We start from the raw sequence: 20286 nt of genomic DNA, 5'->3' as shown, positions 1-20286 counted from the left end.
GTCATGCTTTGTTTTGTATTTAGAAATCACATTTAAAGTAAATGAAAAACGGTACAATAGACAATGAAGCATTAGGCTCCATTATTTTCACAAATTGTATAAAATGTGTACATATTTTCTGATTAATTTACATACTAATGAACCACTTTATCAATGTGCTTCTGGCAGTAGCTGTACCGGGAATTCAATGTCTGAATCTGTTTACAGAAACTGTGTTCATCATTTCATCTTCTACTAAAAATAGTAATAGAAACATCACTGCATCTTGAAATGTGTTCTCACAGACTACGAAGGTTTAGAAAAACGTTAAACACTGGACAGCCTTAATGTATTCAAGTATCATGCTCCACAATGTAAATGGGACACCAGAGAAAAAAATACTTCAAAACAGGAACACTTCTTCTCCCAAAACACAGTGGTTGTAGATCTTCAGTGACTCATAAAGTGTTGTGTTTTCTCCATCTCTTTGCCCTTGACCCCTAACCACTCCCCAGGTTCACTGTTTTGCCTTCAGGCTCTCTAAGGATCACTGATGTGCGCCTGATTGATAGTAAACTTTACACCTGCACTGCAGGAAACCCAGCAGGCAACGTGTCCCTGAGCTACAATTTACACATTCAAGGTAAATTTAACTGTGCGGCTTCATTAGAAAGTGGAACTTCTTAGAAACCTTAAAACTTTTCACACTGCTGTCAAGTTGATGGATTATACGTAAAGACGTCACTTCTAACATAAGTAAAATATGTGAGATATGCAAATAAGTGTGTTTAACAGATGTGGCGAGACATGCATTCAGGGTGTTTGTTTTTGTCCTCAGCTAAGCCCAGAATCCAGCCAGCACCTTCCCTCCTCAAAGCCCTGGTTGGTCAAAGAGTGACTCTGCCATGTGTGGTCCAGGGAGAGCCAAGCCCTGAGGTCAGTTGGTTTCACAATGGACTTCCTGTTGGGGTAAAGAACACTACACCACTCAGGATCCAGCAGGTCAGCTTGGCTGACCAGGGCACTTACCAGTGTGTGGCCAGGAACAGCGCTGGACAGGAGACACTGGAGATCAAGCTGGAAATTCTCGGTGAATATCTGCAGTTTAGTTCTTCTAAAATTAGCTGGAATCAACAAAACTCTGCAGTTTATTACATATATTGTGAAATAAGTAAAAACCTATTTCAATAACAATTTCCTAACACTGTGATATGAAGATTTACACACACTGACTGTGTCCCAGTTTTAGGCTCTCCCAGTCTTTAGAGATGCATTCTCTCGAGGCACAGTAGCTCCATGCTGCAAGAGGATAAGGACCCAGTTGTACTTGTTAAGAAATAGTCGTGTTGTGCGAGTACGTCAGGAGTAAAATCTGTTTGTAGTTGTTCCAAATGGCCATACTTGAAGGAGGAGTGAAAAGTCTGTCATCATAGAGAGGGGATATGTGATATTGTTTAAATATGGGATAATGCCACACATTATCAAACAGTCCCTCATTGAAGATATTCATAGCGTTGCACAAGGCTGGTCCCTATAAAAAGTGACAGAAATAGTTATAGTAGTAGAATGAAGTCGTACAATGAAAAGAGAGCTGGAGAGAGGTGTGATGTGTGATTGTTCTGACTGAGTACACAAACCCCTTAGGCAGTCCTTTGACCTTCTATCAATCTGTGTAAGTTGACAAATCAATTTGGGCCAATTCTGCCATCGGTCATGGGGCGCCTCAGGGCTTGTTCATGGCCCCTTACTATTTACATTATATAAAATACATTATTCTTCCTAATCAGAATTTCAACACCCACTTTTAAGCAAACAATAGAGTTATAGGCCCCTGGTTCCATTCTGTCCCAGACTCCTATTTATATTAGGTCTGCCTTTAATGCCTTCTCGATATCTTATACCCTAAATGCAGATACATGTGTACGTACTAACCTTGGCAGAACTTGTATTCAGCTTTTAAATGGAATCAACTTAAATCTTCAGTCAAGATTTTTTATTTCCCTTAGAGATTTTAAAGCCTTATGAACTGATGTTTTTTTTGTTACTCTTGTCATTACTTTTATTCATAATATTTGCAACTTGATCAGGCTGTTTTCATTCACTGTTTGGAGTTATACCTACAAAAATAAATATGCTATAATTACTTGTATATAACTCACATGAGCAATGACATGCAGGGCTGCCTCTAAGGAGAAAGTTAGAGGTAGTATAAAGAGTGCCAAACTCCACTTAGGAAGGAGGTCAATTGGATAGTTGGGTAATTTACCTAACAAACTTTTAACAAACGATCTATTCCTAAACCTAAGCAAGTAGTTTTGTTGCCTAAACAAGTACTGTACTGCAGGGGCAGTTCACTGGAGGTTCACTGATTCCTCATATTGCATAACTTTTCAAACTGTTGTATGAGGATTCGTTGCTTTGGTGTTTGGTTGTCTGGCTTTAGACGTGTTGATGTCTGCTGTCTGTGTGGTTGTCTGACTGAATTTTTTCATGTTTCTGAAAACAGACCTTCCTCTATTAACATTCTGACTAATACTCACTACACTAATAATCTATTGTTCACTGTATCACCTGCCCTTGCACTTTGAATCAGTACTTAACATGTTTTTCTATCCTCACAGAGGCCCCGTCCTTTGCAGAACCTGGAGATGCCATTATGGAGAAAGTAGCTAACAGCAAGGTCATCATCCCTTGCCCTGCTGAAGGTACAAAATGATTCATAGTTAGTCAGCCTCACACAGACTAAAAAGAATAGTGCAATCAAAGCTATCATAGTGTTTAGAAGAGACGTCATTTACACAGTAAGATGTTTTTAGAGCCTAAAATGGTAAAATGAATGCATCTTTTTTGTTTTTATGACACAAGTGAAAATTCAACTTTAAATATAGAACAAATATGTGAATTCATGCACCATCAAAGGAGTGCTTCACTGTCACTGTAGACATTTAGTTGTCAAACCAGAAAAAACATCCTTGCCATCTTAAAAGGCACATCCTCTTTTTTATCGCAGCACCCAGAGGCACGCTGTTGTCTCTATATTTTAACATCTCTGTGCGAACAAGGTAGCATCCTAGAGGGACCTGGCGAGCTCGCTATTTCATCAAAACAAAAGTGCCTGTGTATTTCTGCAGAAGCGCTGATGGATTCTCACCCTTTGACAGCCCTAGCAAACAGGTATTGTTTGTGTGGCGCTGTGTCATGGTTACCAGCAGAGTGAAAGAGGTGAGGACTGTGTCCAATGTGGAGCAACAGCTGGAACATCAGTCTGCCTGCTGCCTCAGTGAGCCACATCTGCTTTCCTCTGCGTCGGGGCCTGCTGGGAGAGGAATCCTAATTACAGGCTGCTGCAGGCAGATGAAGGACAGAGATGTCTGAGGTGCACCGTGAAGCACAGGAAGAGGAAGATGAAGCCACACTAGCACCTCCTTCCATCCAAGTCATACAGGCAGGCAGACAGGCAGGCAGGCAGGCTGTACCAGGCCACAGAGGGCTCACACAGAAATGCTTGATGCTCTTGACACCCTGGAGAGGCAGCCGGCAGCGGGAAACAAGGATCCTCTCATTGTTCTCTTGAGATCTATCTGTATGAGGGAGATAAAGCACAGTCTCTGCCAGAACGATATTATTAATTCACCAACAAGCGCATTGCATTTGATAGAGGTAATTATTTGAGAAACACATGGAAAAGATAATCTCCGACTTCGTCAGCCCCAGCAAGTAAATTCAAAGTCTACTAATGAGATCTGTTAACATCTAAAGCAGAACATCTGTATGCATTTCCTCCCAGCAATGAGATAATGAATTTGCTTAGAGCTCCTTAACTGTAAACATGTGTTCGGAGAGGCAACAGATGATAACATCACCTTTTCTGGTGCTGCATATTTTGCGGTTAGTGTGTTTTTTTGGATTGAGGACGGGTGCAGTGTTTGATTTCCCTTCCTCGTCCATGGTGTTTGTATATGTAACACCTCTGTAAATAGACAGAGCCGTGGCATTTGAGTCACTCCCCTGTGCTGCGCTTTCATCGCGACTCGCTGGTCTGTCCTTGTCCTAGGCAGTCTGTTGTGTTAAGTAAAAAATTCTCCACCTTTTCCCCCATTCCACCTTTCTCCTCTTGACCATTTCCACCTCTTTTCAACCCAGTAATCCACATAACACATCTGTTTCAGGCTCCTTGGTGTAAGCACCAGGGCCTTTGAACTGCGCGTTCAACCACTCCTTTCCTTACTGCTCGAGACTGTCAGTGTTTGGTAATAAATCTTGATGCTAGTGCTTTAAACCTTACATTTTACATCTCTCCAGCATACTGTGTCTTACTTTTTTTATGTGACCTTGAAATCTTAAGCTCGCAGGATACAAGGACCCATTTTGGCAATGTCTGCCCCGCTGTCCCGCTGTCCAACAGATAAATGTAGAGCTGGCTTTTTCTAGTCTGGGCCGCTTGCCCATTAAGTTCCCCTGTAGAGAAGCAGAGAGATGGAAGTAACTTTTCTTTCTGTCAGACGCGATCAATAAAGCTCAGTTTATACTCACTCACAATCCTTCTCTTGTCTCTGCACCTGCAGGTTCACCTCATCCCAAGGTGCGCTGGTTCAAGAATGGCCTGGAGATACACCCTGAACAATCAGAGCTTTCTGTGGCGAGGGATGGAGCTCTCGTAATTAGCACAGCGTCTGCCAGCCACAGCGGGGACTTCAAGTGTGTGGCAACCAATGAGGCAGGCTCTGTGGAGAGAAAGACTAGGCTGAAAGTCAATGGTGAGAATTCAGTTTCCCCTATTTTTCCTCCTCCTAAGAAAATAGCTTAAACTGAACTGAAACATAGTGTGAAAAACAACTCTTCTGCACTTCTACAGTTCCCCCAGAGATCCCAGACGACGGGCAGCCATTGAACCTCACTGTCACCTTGAAGCAGCCTCTCACTTTGGGCTGCGATGCCTTTGGGATACCTCCGCCAACAATCACCTGGACTAAAGATGGTCTTCCTGTGAGTTCTGTCACCCTGAATTCCCATTTACAGTTAATTTAAAATGTGGGCTGCATGTTAATATACCTTGTTGATATCTAGCTGTACAATGCCACCAAGTGGCCGTTGTTCTAATTACAATGAGACACTAAAGATGCACTAAACTTATTTCTGTATGTCCAGGTGGACAGTCCTGGGGTATATCTGCAGAATGGGAACAGGCTGCTCAGAATCTACAGAGTTCAGCCAGAACATGCAGGAAGATTTGCCTGCACCGCTCAAAACTCAGCTGGGGAGGCCCGGAGAGAATATTACATTGTGGTGCAAGGTGAGCTCATAAACCAGCTGTCACACTGGTATTCAGTACATACAGGAATAGAGTGGGTGGAAAGACTGATGTAAGTATACCTACGACATTAAGTAGTAGAGTTTAAAGGGACTTAACATCTTCTGGAACAGCAGCCTAAAGCCCCAAAAGAACGGTTTAATTAAACTTTAACATTCCACTTAATTTAGCACACATCCTTAAAGTTGTCATTCCCACCACACCGACAAAGACTTATCATTAAAGTTGATGCTAGTCCATCTGAGACAGATTTAGAAATCATGGACATCCTCTGGGGCTAAAGAGGAAAAGGACCATCCAGATTGTTACCAGCACAAAGTTCAACAGCCAGCATCTGTGATGGTATGAGGGAGTGTTGGTTGGCATCACGAGTAACTTGCACATCTGTGAAGCCACAATTAAAGCAGAAAGGTACATACAGGTTTCAGAGTAACATATGCTGCCATCCAGACAATGTCTTTTTCAGCGACGTCACTGCTTATTTTAGCAAGATAATGCAAACACACATTCTGTTACAACAGCACGGCTTCAAAGGAAAGGCGTGCAAGTACTAGACTTTCCTGCCTGCTGTCCATACCTGTCTCCCACTCCCAAAATGTGTAGCACATTATGAAACACAAAATACGACAACGGACTGTTGAGCATCTGAAGTCATATATCAAGCAAGAAAAGATAGGTTTGCTTTCGAAATTCCAACAGTTAATGTCCTCAGTTCCTAAATACTTCCTGAGTGTTTTGAAAAGAAGAAGTGACACAGTGGTAAACATGCCCCTGTCAAAACTTTTTGGAATGTGTTGCAGGTATCAAATTCATAATGAGGGTATATTTACAATAAACAATAAAATGTATCAGTTTGAACATTAAATGTTTTGTCTTTGTACAGTGTGTAATTGATCACACTTTTATGTTTAGAGGCCCAACTTTTTTGGAAAGGGGACTGTAATTTGGATGATTTTAACATCCCTGTTTTTCCATCACAACAGTGATTTTGATTTGCAGTGATCATCATCTGATTTCATAAGCCATGTGAACTAACCAGTGTATTTCTTACAGCTCCACCAGTGATCTCAGGAACCTCCCGTCTGCAGGAGTTAACAGTGGTACTGGGCCAGGAGGTGGAGTTTCAGTGTCGAGTCAGCGGACGACCAGCACCCAGAGTGGAATGGAGCCGCGATGGAGAGTAAGCAGCATCACTCTGACAGTTTATTGATGTGACATTCAGTGCCACACACCCTCCGTATTGATTTGATCCACCGTTCCTTCCTCTCTCTAGGGTTCTGTCCCGCGACGGAGACCCCCATGTGGAGTTTCTGGAAGATGGCCAGGTGTTGAAGGTGAAGTCAGTAAGACTGAGGGACCAGGGGCTTTACCAGTGTCTGGCCAGTAACAACGCAGGGACTCAGATGCGCCAGTTCAGACTCACAGTGCAAGGTCTCTGCTTTATCTGAGACATACACTCACTACCACATTGGCCTGAATTCAGATTATACTTTCATTTGGGGTTTTTTTCCACAGAAAAAAAAATGGGAAAAAAAATCGTTTAAAAGTTATCAGGAATACTGAGCTGATTTCTTTTCTGAATGTGCTTTCATATCTATTCATATCTAGAACTCTACAATTGAACAATTTGACTTGCATGCTCTATGAAAACACACTAATTATCTTTAAGCAGTGTGACCTAAAGAACATGTGCTGTAAAAAGTATTGCACACTGCATTTCTGTTTTAGAGGGTTGCCTGCACACAACACGCAAATCCCCTTAGGATCTATTCATCCTGTGCTACAGGCTTGTAAAAAAACTTACTGGCTGTTAAACATTAACATGTTGTCGGCTTTTCTCTCCAGCCCCCCCCACCATCAAAGGCCCCAGTGAGACCTCAGAGGTGTCAGTGGTGCTGGGTTTCCCCACAGTCCTCCCCTGTGATGTTGAGGGCTCACCCACACCCAGCATCACCTGGCTGAAGGACAACCAGCCCATCGTGTCCAGTACAGAGTCGACATACACCCGTGGCGGGCAGGCACTACGTCTGGGCTCAGCACGGGGAGACAGCAGCGGCCTCTACACCTGCAGAGCCACAAATCCAGCCGGGACCGCCATCAAACAGTATTCTCTGAGTGTTCTGGGTAAGAGACATCTACAGCACATACACATTAAAGTGTCTGAGCCTGAACTTTTAATGAAACACCTGTTTTTTCCCCTCTCATCAGTCCCACCACAGATAGAAGGAGACTCTACATCCTTAACATTTGGTGGTCAGGAAGAGAAAGTACGGATCAATGGGAGTTTAACACTTTCCTGCCTAACCAAAGGTTTCCCTGAGCCCAAGGTTAATTGGTTCAAAGACGGACAGGTTGGTGTGTCATACTCACAAGCTCTGCATTAAAACCTCCTCAAAGGTGATTTTAATGAAACAAGTTATAACCTCTATCAGCCTCTACTGGCAGCCGGTACGAATTACAACACTCTCACCAGAATTTACATCTTCTTGCACAAGCCACCTCCACTCTCCAGATTTTGTGCTATGACTAAGCGAGTTAATTATAGCAAAGACGGGGAAGAAGAATTCAGTCACTAAATATAATGATGTGAAATGCTGAAATAATATTGCTTTGCCCAGTGCGTTTTTTCAATATTTTAGTGTGCAGCTTGTATGTGTGCTTGTGTTCATGTTGTGCTGGGCCTCCAACAGGGAGCAGCAGAAAATGCACAAGGATTAACTGGATAATGGATGTTTTTTTTCTCTAAATGGGGATGAAGGTATATGGAGGACAGAAGCTGGCAAAATGAACAAAGGACTAACTAAATGAATATACCATTAAATGTCCCATAAATAATAGAAAAAAATAAGTATAAGCATGAATTTATTAATAAAATGTGACTTCTGATGCTTTCTGATTTATTTACCTTTGAACTAATTGTTAATGCTTTTTATTTAGTTTCCTATTTAATTTCCCATCTTTTTTTATTATTATACATTTAATTATTTATTTGTTTCCATCTTTTTTGTTTATTTAAGATTGTTTTTTAAATGTATTTATTCCTTTTTTAAATCTATCTATTTATGTATTATTTTCCCTTTGTATTTTCCCCACTATTCGCCTTTGCATGCCCTTTTATGAGTCAAATGTTTTGTTGGCATATAATCTAACCTCTAAACCCACCACTGATGCTGATACCTACACACATTTTTAAAGTTAAGCAGGAAAATCATAAAAGATTTCTCCACCAATTTAGGATTGCTAGTAGCAACTATGCAGTAGTACTCCTTTGAACAGATGTGTGAAATCACTGGCGTTCCACTTTAATGACTCTTGACGAAATAGAGTTTCCACAGTTTGCTCAGAGGAATATTTCACTGACACTATAAAATCTGATGCATTCTTTGTCTTCTTTGTCTTTAGTTGCTGACTGGAAACTTCCGTGCTGGCATTCAGGAGAGTGGCCAAATCCTCGTCATAGAGAACGCCATGCTGTCCCATGAGGGGCAGTACACCTGTGTGGTCACCAACTCTGCAGGAGAGGACAAGAGAGACTTTCATGTCACCATTCAGGGTGTGTTCAGTAAAATATGTGAATTTATTGGATTGAATATATTGTATTCTGTTTATATTTAAATGCAAAAACTTGTTTCCACATAGTATTGACTTAGTTTCTTGGTAACTTGCAGATGTACATTTTTTAAATAAAACAATACCTCATGCTCTCATCTTCCTAGTTCCTCCAATCTTTCATCGGGTGACTAACAGAGAAGCAGCCTGGGGTCTGGGACATGAGGATGACGATAATGAGGACATGATAGAGAAGAGGGAGGTGGTCCTGGGCCATCCTGTCACCCTGACCTGTGAGAGTAATGCCATCCCCCCTCCAAAGCTCAGCTGGTACAAGGATGGACGAAAACTCACCTCTGCTGATGGAGTGGTACTGCTTCCAGGTCAGAGTGAACCCCTTTCTCTGAGATCTCAATTAAAAGCATTAGTGTGGTTGTTTTGTAAGGCTGGGGCTTCAGAGTCCTAGATAAGACTATTTTTGTATTTATGGGTTTATGATTTCAGGTGGACAAGTACTGCAGATCAGTCGAGTGCAGAAAGAAGATGCTGGAAAGTATACATGTCAGGCTGTTAATGAGGCCGGGGAGGACCGCATGCACTTTGAACTTGAGGTCCTAGGTGAGCAAGCGCATAATTTAGTTGTAATTAAAATGCATGCAATACAATGTGTGTGTTTGGAAATCATTTCTGAAGAGCATGTCTGCTGTGATTTCCTCCTCAGTCCCTCCTGTGATCATGGGAGCATCAGAGGAGTTCATGGAGGAAATGGGAGCAGTGGTTAACAGCACTGTGGTCCTCCACTGTGATGCGACCGGACACCCCGCTCCAGTCATCTCCTGGCTGAGAGACAAGCAGCCTGTGCACGCAGACTCACAGCACCACATCAGCGAGGATGGGACTCAGCTCAAGGTTAGTCACTGTTTGACTACTAGACACCTACCAGCTTGAAAACAGAACCAACTGTGACATGTTGTATTGAGGATTAACCATCCAATCTTTCAGCTCCTCAGTGTGCAGGTTTCAGACATGGCTGGGTATTTGTGTGTAGCGGAGAACAAGGTTGGAACAGTTGAGAAGCTCTTCAGTCTGACCGTGCAAGGTAAGAAAAACACAAAACTCAAAGGGCTTTAACACTTTATTTGTATATTTAATGTAAGGAGCCCAGAGTGCAAACAAACCAGCGTTTGACACATAACAGACCAGAAGAAAATGACCACAAAGAGACACCAAGAAACAACACAGGGACAAAGCAACAACAAAGAGACATAAAAAAAAAAACAATCCAAAGAGATGAAAGTCAGCTTAAGAGACACAAAATGACCACAAAGTCACATAAAACAACTACAAAGAGATGCAAAGCAACTTCAGAGACACAATATGACTACAAAGAGACATATAACCACAGAGAGATGTGTGACAATTACAAAGAGACTCAAAACCACAAAAAGGAGGCTTAAGGAAAGATGGTGCTTTTGCATGTGCCTGGGGACCCATTGTCTCATAATGGAAGGACTAATATACTATATGCCTATCCCAGCTGACATTGGGCGAGAGGCGGTGTACACCCTGGACAAGTCGCCAGACTATCACAGGGCTGACATGTAGAGACATTCACGCTCTCATTCACACCGATGGGCAATTTAGAGTCACCAATTATTAAAGTGCATGTTTTTGGACTGTGGGAGGAAGCCGGAGTATGGTGAGAACCCACGCTGACACAGGGAGAACATGCAAACTCCACACAGAAGGCCTGTATGCCTTTAGGTACTTTATAATGGATGCTATCATATTTTCTTTTTACGACTCGTACTCTAAGTGTACAACACAACTGTTGGATCTCTTTCAGTGCCTCCTAGACTTATTGGCCTTAAAGAGGAGGACGTTAGTGTGATTGAGGGCCACATGGTGTCGTTGCTGTGTGATGTCCAAGCGTACCCTCCTCCAGAGATCACCTGGACCAGAGACGGGCAGATCCTCCACTTCAGCACTGGCATCCACATTCTGCCAGGTCAGAGCTCGGTCACCAGCAATAACTCAGATAATTGTTACACAAGGAGCATTTCCTTTGTTTGAATCTAATAACAGCCCATGTATTACATTTCATATGATTTTATCTATGTATTACAGGTGGCCAGATGCTACAGTTGCCTCGAGCGAGACTGGAAGATGCCGGGCAATATGTATGCACAGCCACCAACTCAGCAGGCCAGGACCAGAAGAGTATCCTCCTCAGTGTTTATGGTGAGCAAACACATGGTGACCCATCTGCACAATTCAGCTACATATACAGATGATCAAATCTCAAAACATTGTCCAGGCTAAAAAATCTGTTTACTGCAAGCCAGCTGTGAGCGAGGATAGTTCAGGAGTGAATCATAGCGATTCTGAATGAATCAAACTGAGATCATAACCCTGTCTCTATGTGCAAACCATCAGTCCTGCCCACCCTGAAGCCCCGGCTAGATGCTGAGTCAGACTTGGTCACCCCGCAAGTTGGCTCCTCAGTCACTCTGAGATGCGAAGCACATGGTGTTCCTAAGCCAGAGGTCACATGGTACAAGAATGGGCTGCAACTGGCCGCGGGGAACGGACTGAAGATGGAACCTCAACAGCTGGAGATCATAGGGGTTCAGGTCGGGAAAACATTTGATGTCATATGTTTGAGACTGAAAACAAAACATTCAAAAGTCTTTTAAGGGCTCAAAGTGGCTTTTGACAGGGTTCAAACTGATTTCTAGACTTTTCAGTCTAACATATTAAATGTATAAAAGCCATGCATCTTTAACTTTCATACATTCTTTCCATAAAATACACAGAGTAAGAATAAAAGACTTGGAAAACTGGAGACATACAGCATACAGACATGCAGCACTCTTAGTTAATGTACCTGATTCTGGACTCATGCACCAGCTAGCGTAGAAGGAAAGAGCCAAGCTCTTTCTTCGCCTGTGGCCTGTGCTCTAAATGCACCCTCCCTCACCACAATGACCTTCTTTTTTTGTTCCTAGATGGCAGATGGTGGCACCTACACCTGCAAAGTTTCCAATGTGGCTGGACAGGTGGACAGGACATTCAGATTGACAGTTCATGGTGAGAATAGCTCTTCTTTGTGCAAAAAGTAACACTTTAAACAACGGTTTTATTCTTCAAATATATGTTCACAGTTCCACCTGTGCTGGACGGGCCTCTGCAGGAGTCCCTTAACTACACCCTCGGCTCGCATGTGTCCCTCCTCTGTGAGGCCTCAGGGGTCCCTGTGCCCAGCATCTCCTGGCTCAAAGATGGAACTCCTATTGGTAAGAGGGAGGCAATGACAGGGGAATTGTAATAGTATGTGTAAAGTGTGAAAGCTCATGTAAGTGGATGTGTTTGCTGTCCAGAGAGCAGTCTGCAGTGGCAGTGGTCCATTAGAGGGAACAGATTGGAGCTGGGGCCTCTCACTCTGTCTCATGCTGGAACATACACCTGTGTGGCAAAGAACAGCGAGGGACACACAACGAAAGACTACACACTCACAGTGCAGGGTACATTTTTTAATTTGAGAAAAATCAGATGCACTTACCCTCGAAAATTGTTCATATTTCTAATAAAAAGAGTGATTTTGAGAAGCATTTAGCAATAATCTCTGTCCTTATCAGTAACACCTACCATCCTGGGCTCTGAACACCCATCCGATATGAGTGCACCCATGGGAGAGGAGCTGACCCTGGAGTGCAGGGTAACTGGAATCCCCACACCACGTCTCAGCTGGCTGAAAGATGGAGTAACTGTAGAGGGATCAGATGTTCATCACATTGCGTAAGTCGTTCACATTCCCCATTTACTTCCAGGACTTTACATGCAAACAGGACAGTATGAAGCAATAGTAATAATAATAAGAATGCTTTTTATGTGGCCCATGTTGCTTGTACAATGCTGCTGAATTTGTTTGACAAGCAACACAAGAATCAATCAATTTTAACCATTCAACCATTCACTGAAGATTTGGAAAATAAAATATTAATCATCATCATTTATCATTGTCAAAGTTAATGTGCATGACAGAAGGATGTGTGGACAGACAAATGGAGTCCTTTCCCTAATTACATCATGGGGAACAGTAAGAGCAGCTGTTTTACAGCTGTTCAGCAGATTCTTTTTGTCATTGCAACTACGTCAGCCAGAGAAAGCAAATGTCTATGAGTGTGTGTGACTGTGAGAAAATCGTGGGATGATGATGATAATGATGATGGGAAAGTAATGCTTAGGTTAAGAGTAGGGGTGGACCAAAAATAATGTAGAAGCTAATATGGCGTTAACTTGAGAACATAATATATACTTGTATCCCGGCAGTGTGACCCCTGATGGCAGCACGCTAACATTACTGAGGCTGAGACCCGAGGATTCTGGGACATACACCTGTTTGGCTGTCAGCCCGGCTGGACAGGAGAGCAAAATCTACACGCTCTTTGTACTAGGTCAGCTTGAGTAAATTATTTGTGTATCTGTGTTCGTGTTTATGCTTTGGAGGGATTTGTTTTCATTTGATTTGACTTGTCACAGTCCCACCATCCATCTCTGGTGAGACTACTGTCCCCAGAGAGCTGCAGGTCACACAGGACAGTGTCGTGACTCTGGAGTGTCAGACAACAGGAAACCCTCCGCCTCAGATCAGCTGGCTGAAGAACGGACGTCCCCTGCTCCTCTCTCCTCGTACACGCCTCCTATCTGGTGACTCTGTGCTGAGGTCAGTTTAGACAGAGAAAGCCAAATACAAACACGATCATTCAGAAAGAGATGAGGTGTTTACAGATGAGGTTATAATGTGTTCCTTTTCTTTTTGAAAAAGGATTTCTCCTGTGCAGCTGTCTGACTCTGGACTTTACACGTGTGTTGCACGCAGTCAAGCAGGTCTTGCCGAGCTCAGCTATGATGTCCAAGTTCAAGGTACAAGCATAACAAACCACCTACTGATTTTCCATATAACTGATTTTATTGGATCTGAGGGTTTCATACAGATGTGTGTGTGTGTGTGTGTGTGTGTGTGGTCCACAGTGCCTCCTGGTGTGGATCATGTTGAACCAGTGGAGCCAGTAACAGTCGTCCAGGGTTCCTTGGTGACGTTAACTTGCGAGGCACGTGGCGTCCCACCTCCGACACTGACTTGGTTGAAGGACGGCCAGCCGCTTTCTCTGCACCGCAACCTGCTGCTAGATGGACAGGAGACAAGGCTGCAGCTGCCTGATGTAGGGCCTTCAGATGCAGGCCTCTACAGCTGCGTGGCTAGTAACCAGGCAGGAAGCAGCACAAAGAGCTTTAACCTCACTGTGTTAGGTAATCCCAAAACAATCTGTATATTACATTTATTTCCAAAATAATATTGTGAACAACTTAACTTAAAATATGCTTTATAATCCAGAGCCTCCAAAGATAACCAGCTCCAGTTCTCCAGAAGAGCTGACCATAGCAGTAAACAGTGCACTGGAGCTGGAGTGCTCCGCTGTGGGAGCCCCACCTCCCACTCTCAGCTGGCTCAAAGATGGTCGCCCCTTGGAGGGAAGTGACATTGTTCAGCAGGATGGACACTTTGTCAGGATTAGCAAAGTTCAGGTAAATTAAAAACCTACAATATCTGATATTGCAAAGTTAAAGCTGCAATAGTCAAGTCATACATACAGTAGCTGTAAGTACATGCACTGTTTTAGAAAAAGTCCTAATGGAAGGGATTTTGGAAAAAAACTTTATGTCTGTTTAGCTTTCAGCTTTAACTTGTGCAGTCTTTTCATATAACAAGCACACATTCAGAAAAGTTGTGACTACATATGCTCATGCAACCACACACACTCAACCTGATAAACACTTGATCTCCATGGCAAATTTCAGCTTCCTTGGGCAAAAACCCTGGCCACCAAACAACATTACCAAGCTAGAGAGCTGCTGAAAGTACATAGTATGAAGCTAAAAAAATTAATTAAATCTTCTAAATAGGTTGTTTACATTTGTGATATACATCAAAGATATTAAACAAGCCTGAGCATTTATCTGTATACCACAAATTAAATGGCCAAACATCTGGAAGGTGTTTTAAGGGGATCAATTCAGGCAAATACAGCATTGTTATGCAAGAAGCACTCAAGTTGATTAATGTCATCTCTTTAAAGGTCGAGGATGCAGGTCTGTACACCTGCTTGGCCAGCAGCCTGGCTGGAGAGGATGGGAAAAACCACTGGGTCCGAGTCCAAGGTGATACAAAATGTTCTTGTTGTTCAACTTGGATGGAATATATCATGCCCCCCTCTTCTCTTTACTTCCTCTCTTCCTCACACATGGGACTTGGTGGATAAATCTGTATGTACATTCAGTAAAAGTAAAAGAAAAAAATCAGTGTTTGCACAAAAGTAAAAACAGACTCTGACTCTGGCATTAGCATTTTTCCAGCTATGGTCATGCACTGAAATAATGCACGCAATATGACATATACACTGTATGAGGACATTTTCATGTGGTGAATGATGACACACACATTTGATTTATGATACACTTTACACTGTGCAGCATCCTTATCCCATTTCATCATTTTTATACCTTTTTTCATGCTGGAATAAAATTATGTTTGCAGTTATGAATGCATGTGTATATTCAAATATAATAACACGTAATGCTCTTGAGGCATATTGGAGATTAATGCTCCAACTAATATTTCCCAATTTTTCTTCTTCTTTGATTATTATGACACACCCAGCTCTGTAAATCATGTGGTGATCTTATTTTTATTTATTTTTTACAGCAAATCCTTTTTCATACAAAAACCTAAGGATGTTTTTTTATTTTAGTGCAAACAGATGATTTTTACATCTGGACCCTGATCTACATTCTGACTTTATCTGTTCCACATGGCTGCATATCTTTACCTCACTCTTATTCTTTTAAAAGCAGCACTTTAGGTATACAGGAAATGTCACATAATTCAGGCTGGTTGCTTAACCGTGTCAGTGAGGTCCATTGCTTAATAACCACTGGTTGTTTCAGTGCCACCAACCCTCCTTGGTTCTGGTGATGTAAGGACACTGACGGTGCCAGTAAATGGACATTTGACCTTGGAGTGCCTAGCTGACAGTGACCCCCCTCCAAATATAGAGTGGTACAAGAATGAAGCCAAACTGCAGGTACAGAGGCAAAAACAAAAACGTATTGATATAGAAGCTGTCTCCTCTGACTCACACACAGTCTTGTTTTCCTCCTGTTCCATTAGCTAGGAGGTCGTATCCAGCGGCTGGCGGGGGGGCAGTACCTGGAGATCCAGGACGTCAGGTCTGAGGACAGCGGCCAGTACAGCTGTGTGGTCACCAACATGGCTGGCAGCAACAGTCTGTTTTTCACCGTGGAGATTCTCTGTAAGTCAGCATGTCATAAAAGAAGTGATTTAGATACATTTTTAAATAGTTCTACATACTAAACTCACTACATGTATATGTCACTTTATTTCTCTAGTACCACCAGTAATAAAGGAGAGCAGCTCAGTGGTGACCGCACACGTCGGCCAGGATGCAGTTTTACCTTGTGAAGTTGAAGGTGACTCTTCAACTACAGTCATGTGGAGAAAAGATGGCTTTCCCGTAACTCAAGATAACAAAAAGTATGTCTATTTATTTTTGCTTTAGCCAAACTCCTGTGCAATCTGTCCTCGTTAATCACATGTGATACCAAACATAACTACACATATGTGGTGTCTGCACATTCATATATTAACTGTGTATTTGTTTCAGGTACACTATGTTGTCAGAGGGCTCCTTGCGTGTACATGGGGTTCAGTTGAGTGATGCTGGTCGTTACTACTGCACTGTGTCTAACCAGGCTGGCTCAGATCACCGGGGTTTGGATCTGCGGGTGTTTGGTAAATATAGCAATGTAAAATTAACACTTACTTCATGACTTTGGTGGTGTTTTTTTGTGATAATTTTATGACCATACATCGGTCCCTGTGTTGGTTCCAGTTATGATTATAGTGCAAAAGGGAGTTTTTGAAGTGGAGTTATATGAGTTATGTAGGAGAGGTCCTTTCAATACTTTTTTAGGATATCTTATAGTGTTAATAAACAGCAACAGTTTATTTCTACAGTTTTGTTGTCAACATGTGTGAATGTGTCGTGTCTCCTATCAGTGGGTCCTTCCATAGCCCCAGGTCCATTCAATGTGACAGTAACCACAGGGATTAGAGCTGTGCTGAACTGTGAGACTACAGGTATACCCTCACCTACAGTATCCTGGAAAAGGAATGGTACTCCGCTTGATATCAGCCAGCAGTCTGGTGCATACAGGTAAAGACAAAGCTATGACCAGACTCCCTTTGAATACACAATTTTCCATACATTATAACTCACAAGCTGACCTAATTGTGCTGTGCTATCCAGGTTACTGTCCTCAGGGTCGCTGGTTCTTTTGACTCCATCCAATGAGGATGAAGGTTACTTTGAGTGCACTGCTGTGAATGATGTTGGGGAGGAGCGCAGGGTCATTGAGGTCATGCTGCAAGGTATTGATTTTCAGCTTTGTACAATAAGCAGACAGTAGAGAATCATTTCGGATGACTGAATAGATGACTTTGCAATTTTCTCTTTTAGTCCCACCTTCTATTGAAGACGATGTCACGACAGTCACGGCTGTGAAAATGTCCCCTGTGGTGTTGCCTTGTCACGTACAAGGACGTCCTCAGCCCACTGTCACCTGGACAAAGGGTGGAGCCAAACTGGGTGCCAGAGGAGGAAGTTATCGTGTCCTTCCCACTGGTAAGACAACATGTCTACATGTTAGTATGCTGGAATATATTTTGTCCTCATTGTGACAAATGTGACATTATGTATCTTTGCACTTGTGTCAATGCAGGAGTGTTGGAGATAACTGCTGTTGTGCCAAGCCATGCTGGCAGGTACACATGCTCAGCTCGCAACCCAGCTGGAGTGGCTCACAAACACATCTCTCTCTCTGTGCAAGGTAGGCTGCCATACACTGACTGTGTGTTGCTGTGTAAATACTATCAGTTGGAACACATGGTGAAACATGTAAACACTAAACTATTTGTTCTGTCTTGTACTTAGAACCCCCTGAGATCAGGCCAATGGCAGAGGAAGTACAAGTGGTGTTGCACCATGGGACCATCCTACCATGTGAGGTTCAAGGTATCCCCAGACCCTCCATCACCTGGCAGAGAGAGGGAGTGCCCATAGCAGCAGGTAACTAGAATAAACCTCGGATGGTCTATTTTCTGAGTTGGGAAGTCGTTTCTCTGACTTTCATTGTGTTTACTGAGCTATGAGTAGTAATATGGAAACAACATGGATATATGAAGTTGCATTTTATTGTTGTTATTGTTGATAGCCATTTCCTGTAGTTGCATTAGCCGTAAAATGTGTACCAACATTTTTTGCAGACTTTTGGAGTTGTTGTCACTACTTGAGGTGAATTCAGGGTAATTTTTCTGCTTGGGAACTCATTTTTCGAATGATTATGACACCACATGAAGCTGCAATGGCCGATCTCGCAATGATGACGAAAGTCAAAAAGAACACATTTCATGGGTTACACTTTTACCCATGCTACACCCTTGAATCAGGCCAGTACTTTTTCCGTAAACCGACAACTGACAAACTGAGCTGAAAACATAACCTCATTGGTGAAAATAATGATGCATAAAACACAAGTACAACCCTCATTTTATAAACCCATTGTTACTGTATTATAGATGCTCGCACTGGTGCTCCTTTCTGCATTTAGTATCTGTAACATTCATGGAAAAATACACATTGAAGCGACCTGCACTGCTGTTATCCAACATTAACATTCACTAGATTTAATGAGGTCCATTTTTTTGTGAGAAAATCCTTAATCCTTTCAACATTTTTGCAAAATACAATGTTGCCAGTCAGTCAGGATTAGCAAACCGCACTGGAATTCATGGGACATTGTCTGAATTTCATGCTCATGTGATGTGACTGCATTGTGTGATTACAGGCCACAGGCTTGCTGTGCTCTCAAACGGAGCTCTGAAGTTTTCTCGTGTCACGCTTGGTGATGCGGGGACCTACCAGTGCCTGGCAAAGAGTGAAGCTGGCGTAGCTGTGGGCAGGACCAAACTAGTTCTTCTAGGTAACGTGGACTTTCCATCTCTAAAATGGTCAGGAAATGGTGGTTTCTCAGTGTTTATTTCTTGTAGTCAAACTGTTTACTCCTAAAGCCGAAAAATCTATTTTGGACATTTAGAGATTCATTGATACTCATCTCATGTTTCTCCAGTTCCACCGGTGCTGAGCGTGCCTCGCGTGGAATACACTGCAGTGCTCGGCCAGCCAGTCAGTCTGGAGTGTGTGGCTGATGGGCAGCCTCAACCTGAAGTTACTTGGCATAAAGAGAGGAGGCCTGTGGTTGACGGCACTCATATACACATCTTTGCCAATGGAACCTTGGCAATAATGACTACCCAGCGCAGTGACGCAGGCCTGTACACATGTACTGCCAAAAATCTCGCCGGCAGAGCCAGCCACGACATGAGGCTGGTTATTCAAGGTGAGTGCCATTTTGTATAATTAAAAGACTGAATATTGCAGCTTAACGTTGAATGGTTTTATTGATAAAAATGATTTTACATTCCAGTCCCACCCATGATTCCTCCTGCACAGACAGACCTGTCAGTCATTCAAGGATTTCAGGCACTGCTGCCCTGCGCTGCTCAGGGTTCACCAGAGCCTAAAGTGACATGGGAGAAAAATGGTGCCATTGTGCCAAACCGTCCGGGCAAATTCACTGTCCTGCGATCAGGAGAGCTGATCATCGAGAGGGCTGAGGTTAGCCTGAGTACAAATAATGTTCTTCACTGCATTATAAACCACATTTGTCTAGTTATACTATAATAAGCTGTGATTGCTTTCTTCACACAGCTAGGGGATGCGGGTGTGTTTACATGTGTCGCTACCAATGCAGCAGGCTCTGTGAGACAAGACATCCGCCTGTCAATCAACATGAGGCCCGCCTTCAAGGAGCTGCCAGGTGATTTCACCCTGAACAAAGGCCAAGGTCTGGCAATGTCCTGCCACGCTCAGGGAACACCTTCACCTGTCATCTCTTGGACTGTCAACAACAGTCCGTTCACAGGTATTCTCTTCCTTTATATTATGAGTTGACATTGTACATTACAGTGACAAAAATCACATCCTATCCACGATGACAACTTAAGTCAATCACAATAACATGAAATGGCAATCAATTTCATTCACGTTCCAGGTGCCACGGTCGATGAGGCTGGCAGGAGCTCCGTGATCATTGAAAATGTGACCACAAGTGATGCTGGGACCTACGTTTGCATAGCAGAAAACAGTGTGGGCTCCATCCGAGCGCTCTCATTTGTCCGTATCAGAGGTGAGCTTCCTGTCAAGGGTCAGTCAGGGCCATCCAATTCATTTCAAGATGCTGATATT

The 20286-nt window shown here is 42.9% G+C and overlaps 1 protein-coding gene across 1 annotated transcript in view; it reads left to right on the top strand.

Annotated features, from left to right (window-relative positions):
* Positions 1 to 20286, top strand: part of hmcn2 (hemicentin 2) — a 48627-nt gene that overhangs the window by 20178 nt on the left and 8163 nt on the right. Inside the window, exons 23-64 of the mRNA XM_059337567.1 lie at positions 495 to 622; positions 818 to 1069; positions 2601 to 2684; positions 4545 to 4736; positions 4835 to 4965; positions 5128 to 5272; positions 6344 to 6470; positions 6564 to 6721; positions 7136 to 7414; positions 7499 to 7641; positions 8693 to 8843; positions 9007 to 9222; positions 9344 to 9457; positions 9561 to 9748; positions 9842 to 9938; positions 10686 to 10847; positions 10967 to 11080; positions 11276 to 11472; positions 11848 to 11929; positions 12004 to 12135; positions 12220 to 12363; positions 12478 to 12637; positions 13172 to 13296; positions 13382 to 13565; positions 13668 to 13765; positions 13874 to 14152; positions 14238 to 14428; positions 14980 to 15061; positions 15848 to 15984; positions 16071 to 16212; positions 16310 to 16454; positions 16585 to 16712; positions 16980 to 17136; positions 17230 to 17351; positions 17440 to 17604; positions 17702 to 17809; positions 17914 to 18048; positions 18827 to 18961; positions 19109 to 19378; positions 19466 to 19656; positions 19750 to 19963; positions 20093 to 20227. Of these exons, the coding sequence (XP_059193550.1) occupies positions 495 to 622; positions 818 to 1069; positions 2601 to 2684; positions 4545 to 4736; positions 4835 to 4965; positions 5128 to 5272; positions 6344 to 6470; positions 6564 to 6721; positions 7136 to 7414; positions 7499 to 7641; positions 8693 to 8843; positions 9007 to 9222; positions 9344 to 9457; positions 9561 to 9748; positions 9842 to 9938; positions 10686 to 10847; positions 10967 to 11080; positions 11276 to 11472; positions 11848 to 11929; positions 12004 to 12135; positions 12220 to 12363; positions 12478 to 12637; positions 13172 to 13296; positions 13382 to 13565; positions 13668 to 13765; positions 13874 to 14152; positions 14238 to 14428; positions 14980 to 15061; positions 15848 to 15984; positions 16071 to 16212; positions 16310 to 16454; positions 16585 to 16712; positions 16980 to 17136; positions 17230 to 17351; positions 17440 to 17604; positions 17702 to 17809; positions 17914 to 18048; positions 18827 to 18961; positions 19109 to 19378; positions 19466 to 19656; positions 19750 to 19963; positions 20093 to 20227 (6539 nt within the window). The remainder of the gene's footprint in view (positions 1 to 494; positions 623 to 817; positions 1070 to 2600; positions 2685 to 4544; positions 4737 to 4834; positions 4966 to 5127; positions 5273 to 6343; positions 6471 to 6563; positions 6722 to 7135; positions 7415 to 7498; positions 7642 to 8692; positions 8844 to 9006; positions 9223 to 9343; positions 9458 to 9560; positions 9749 to 9841; positions 9939 to 10685; positions 10848 to 10966; positions 11081 to 11275; positions 11473 to 11847; positions 11930 to 12003; positions 12136 to 12219; positions 12364 to 12477; positions 12638 to 13171; positions 13297 to 13381; positions 13566 to 13667; positions 13766 to 13873; positions 14153 to 14237; positions 14429 to 14979; positions 15062 to 15847; positions 15985 to 16070; positions 16213 to 16309; positions 16455 to 16584; positions 16713 to 16979; positions 17137 to 17229; positions 17352 to 17439; positions 17605 to 17701; positions 17810 to 17913; positions 18049 to 18826; positions 18962 to 19108; positions 19379 to 19465; positions 19657 to 19749; positions 19964 to 20092; positions 20228 to 20286) is intronic.

The sequence above is a fragment of the Centropristis striata genome, chromosome 7 (assembly GCF_030273125.1).
Source record: "Centropristis striata isolate RG_2023a ecotype Rhode Island chromosome 7, C.striata_1.0, whole genome shotgun sequence".
NCBI classification, from domain to species: domain Eukaryota; kingdom Metazoa; phylum Chordata; class Actinopteri; order Perciformes; family Serranidae; genus Centropristis; species Centropristis striata.
This window is presented reverse-complemented; position numbering and strand designations above follow the sequence as displayed.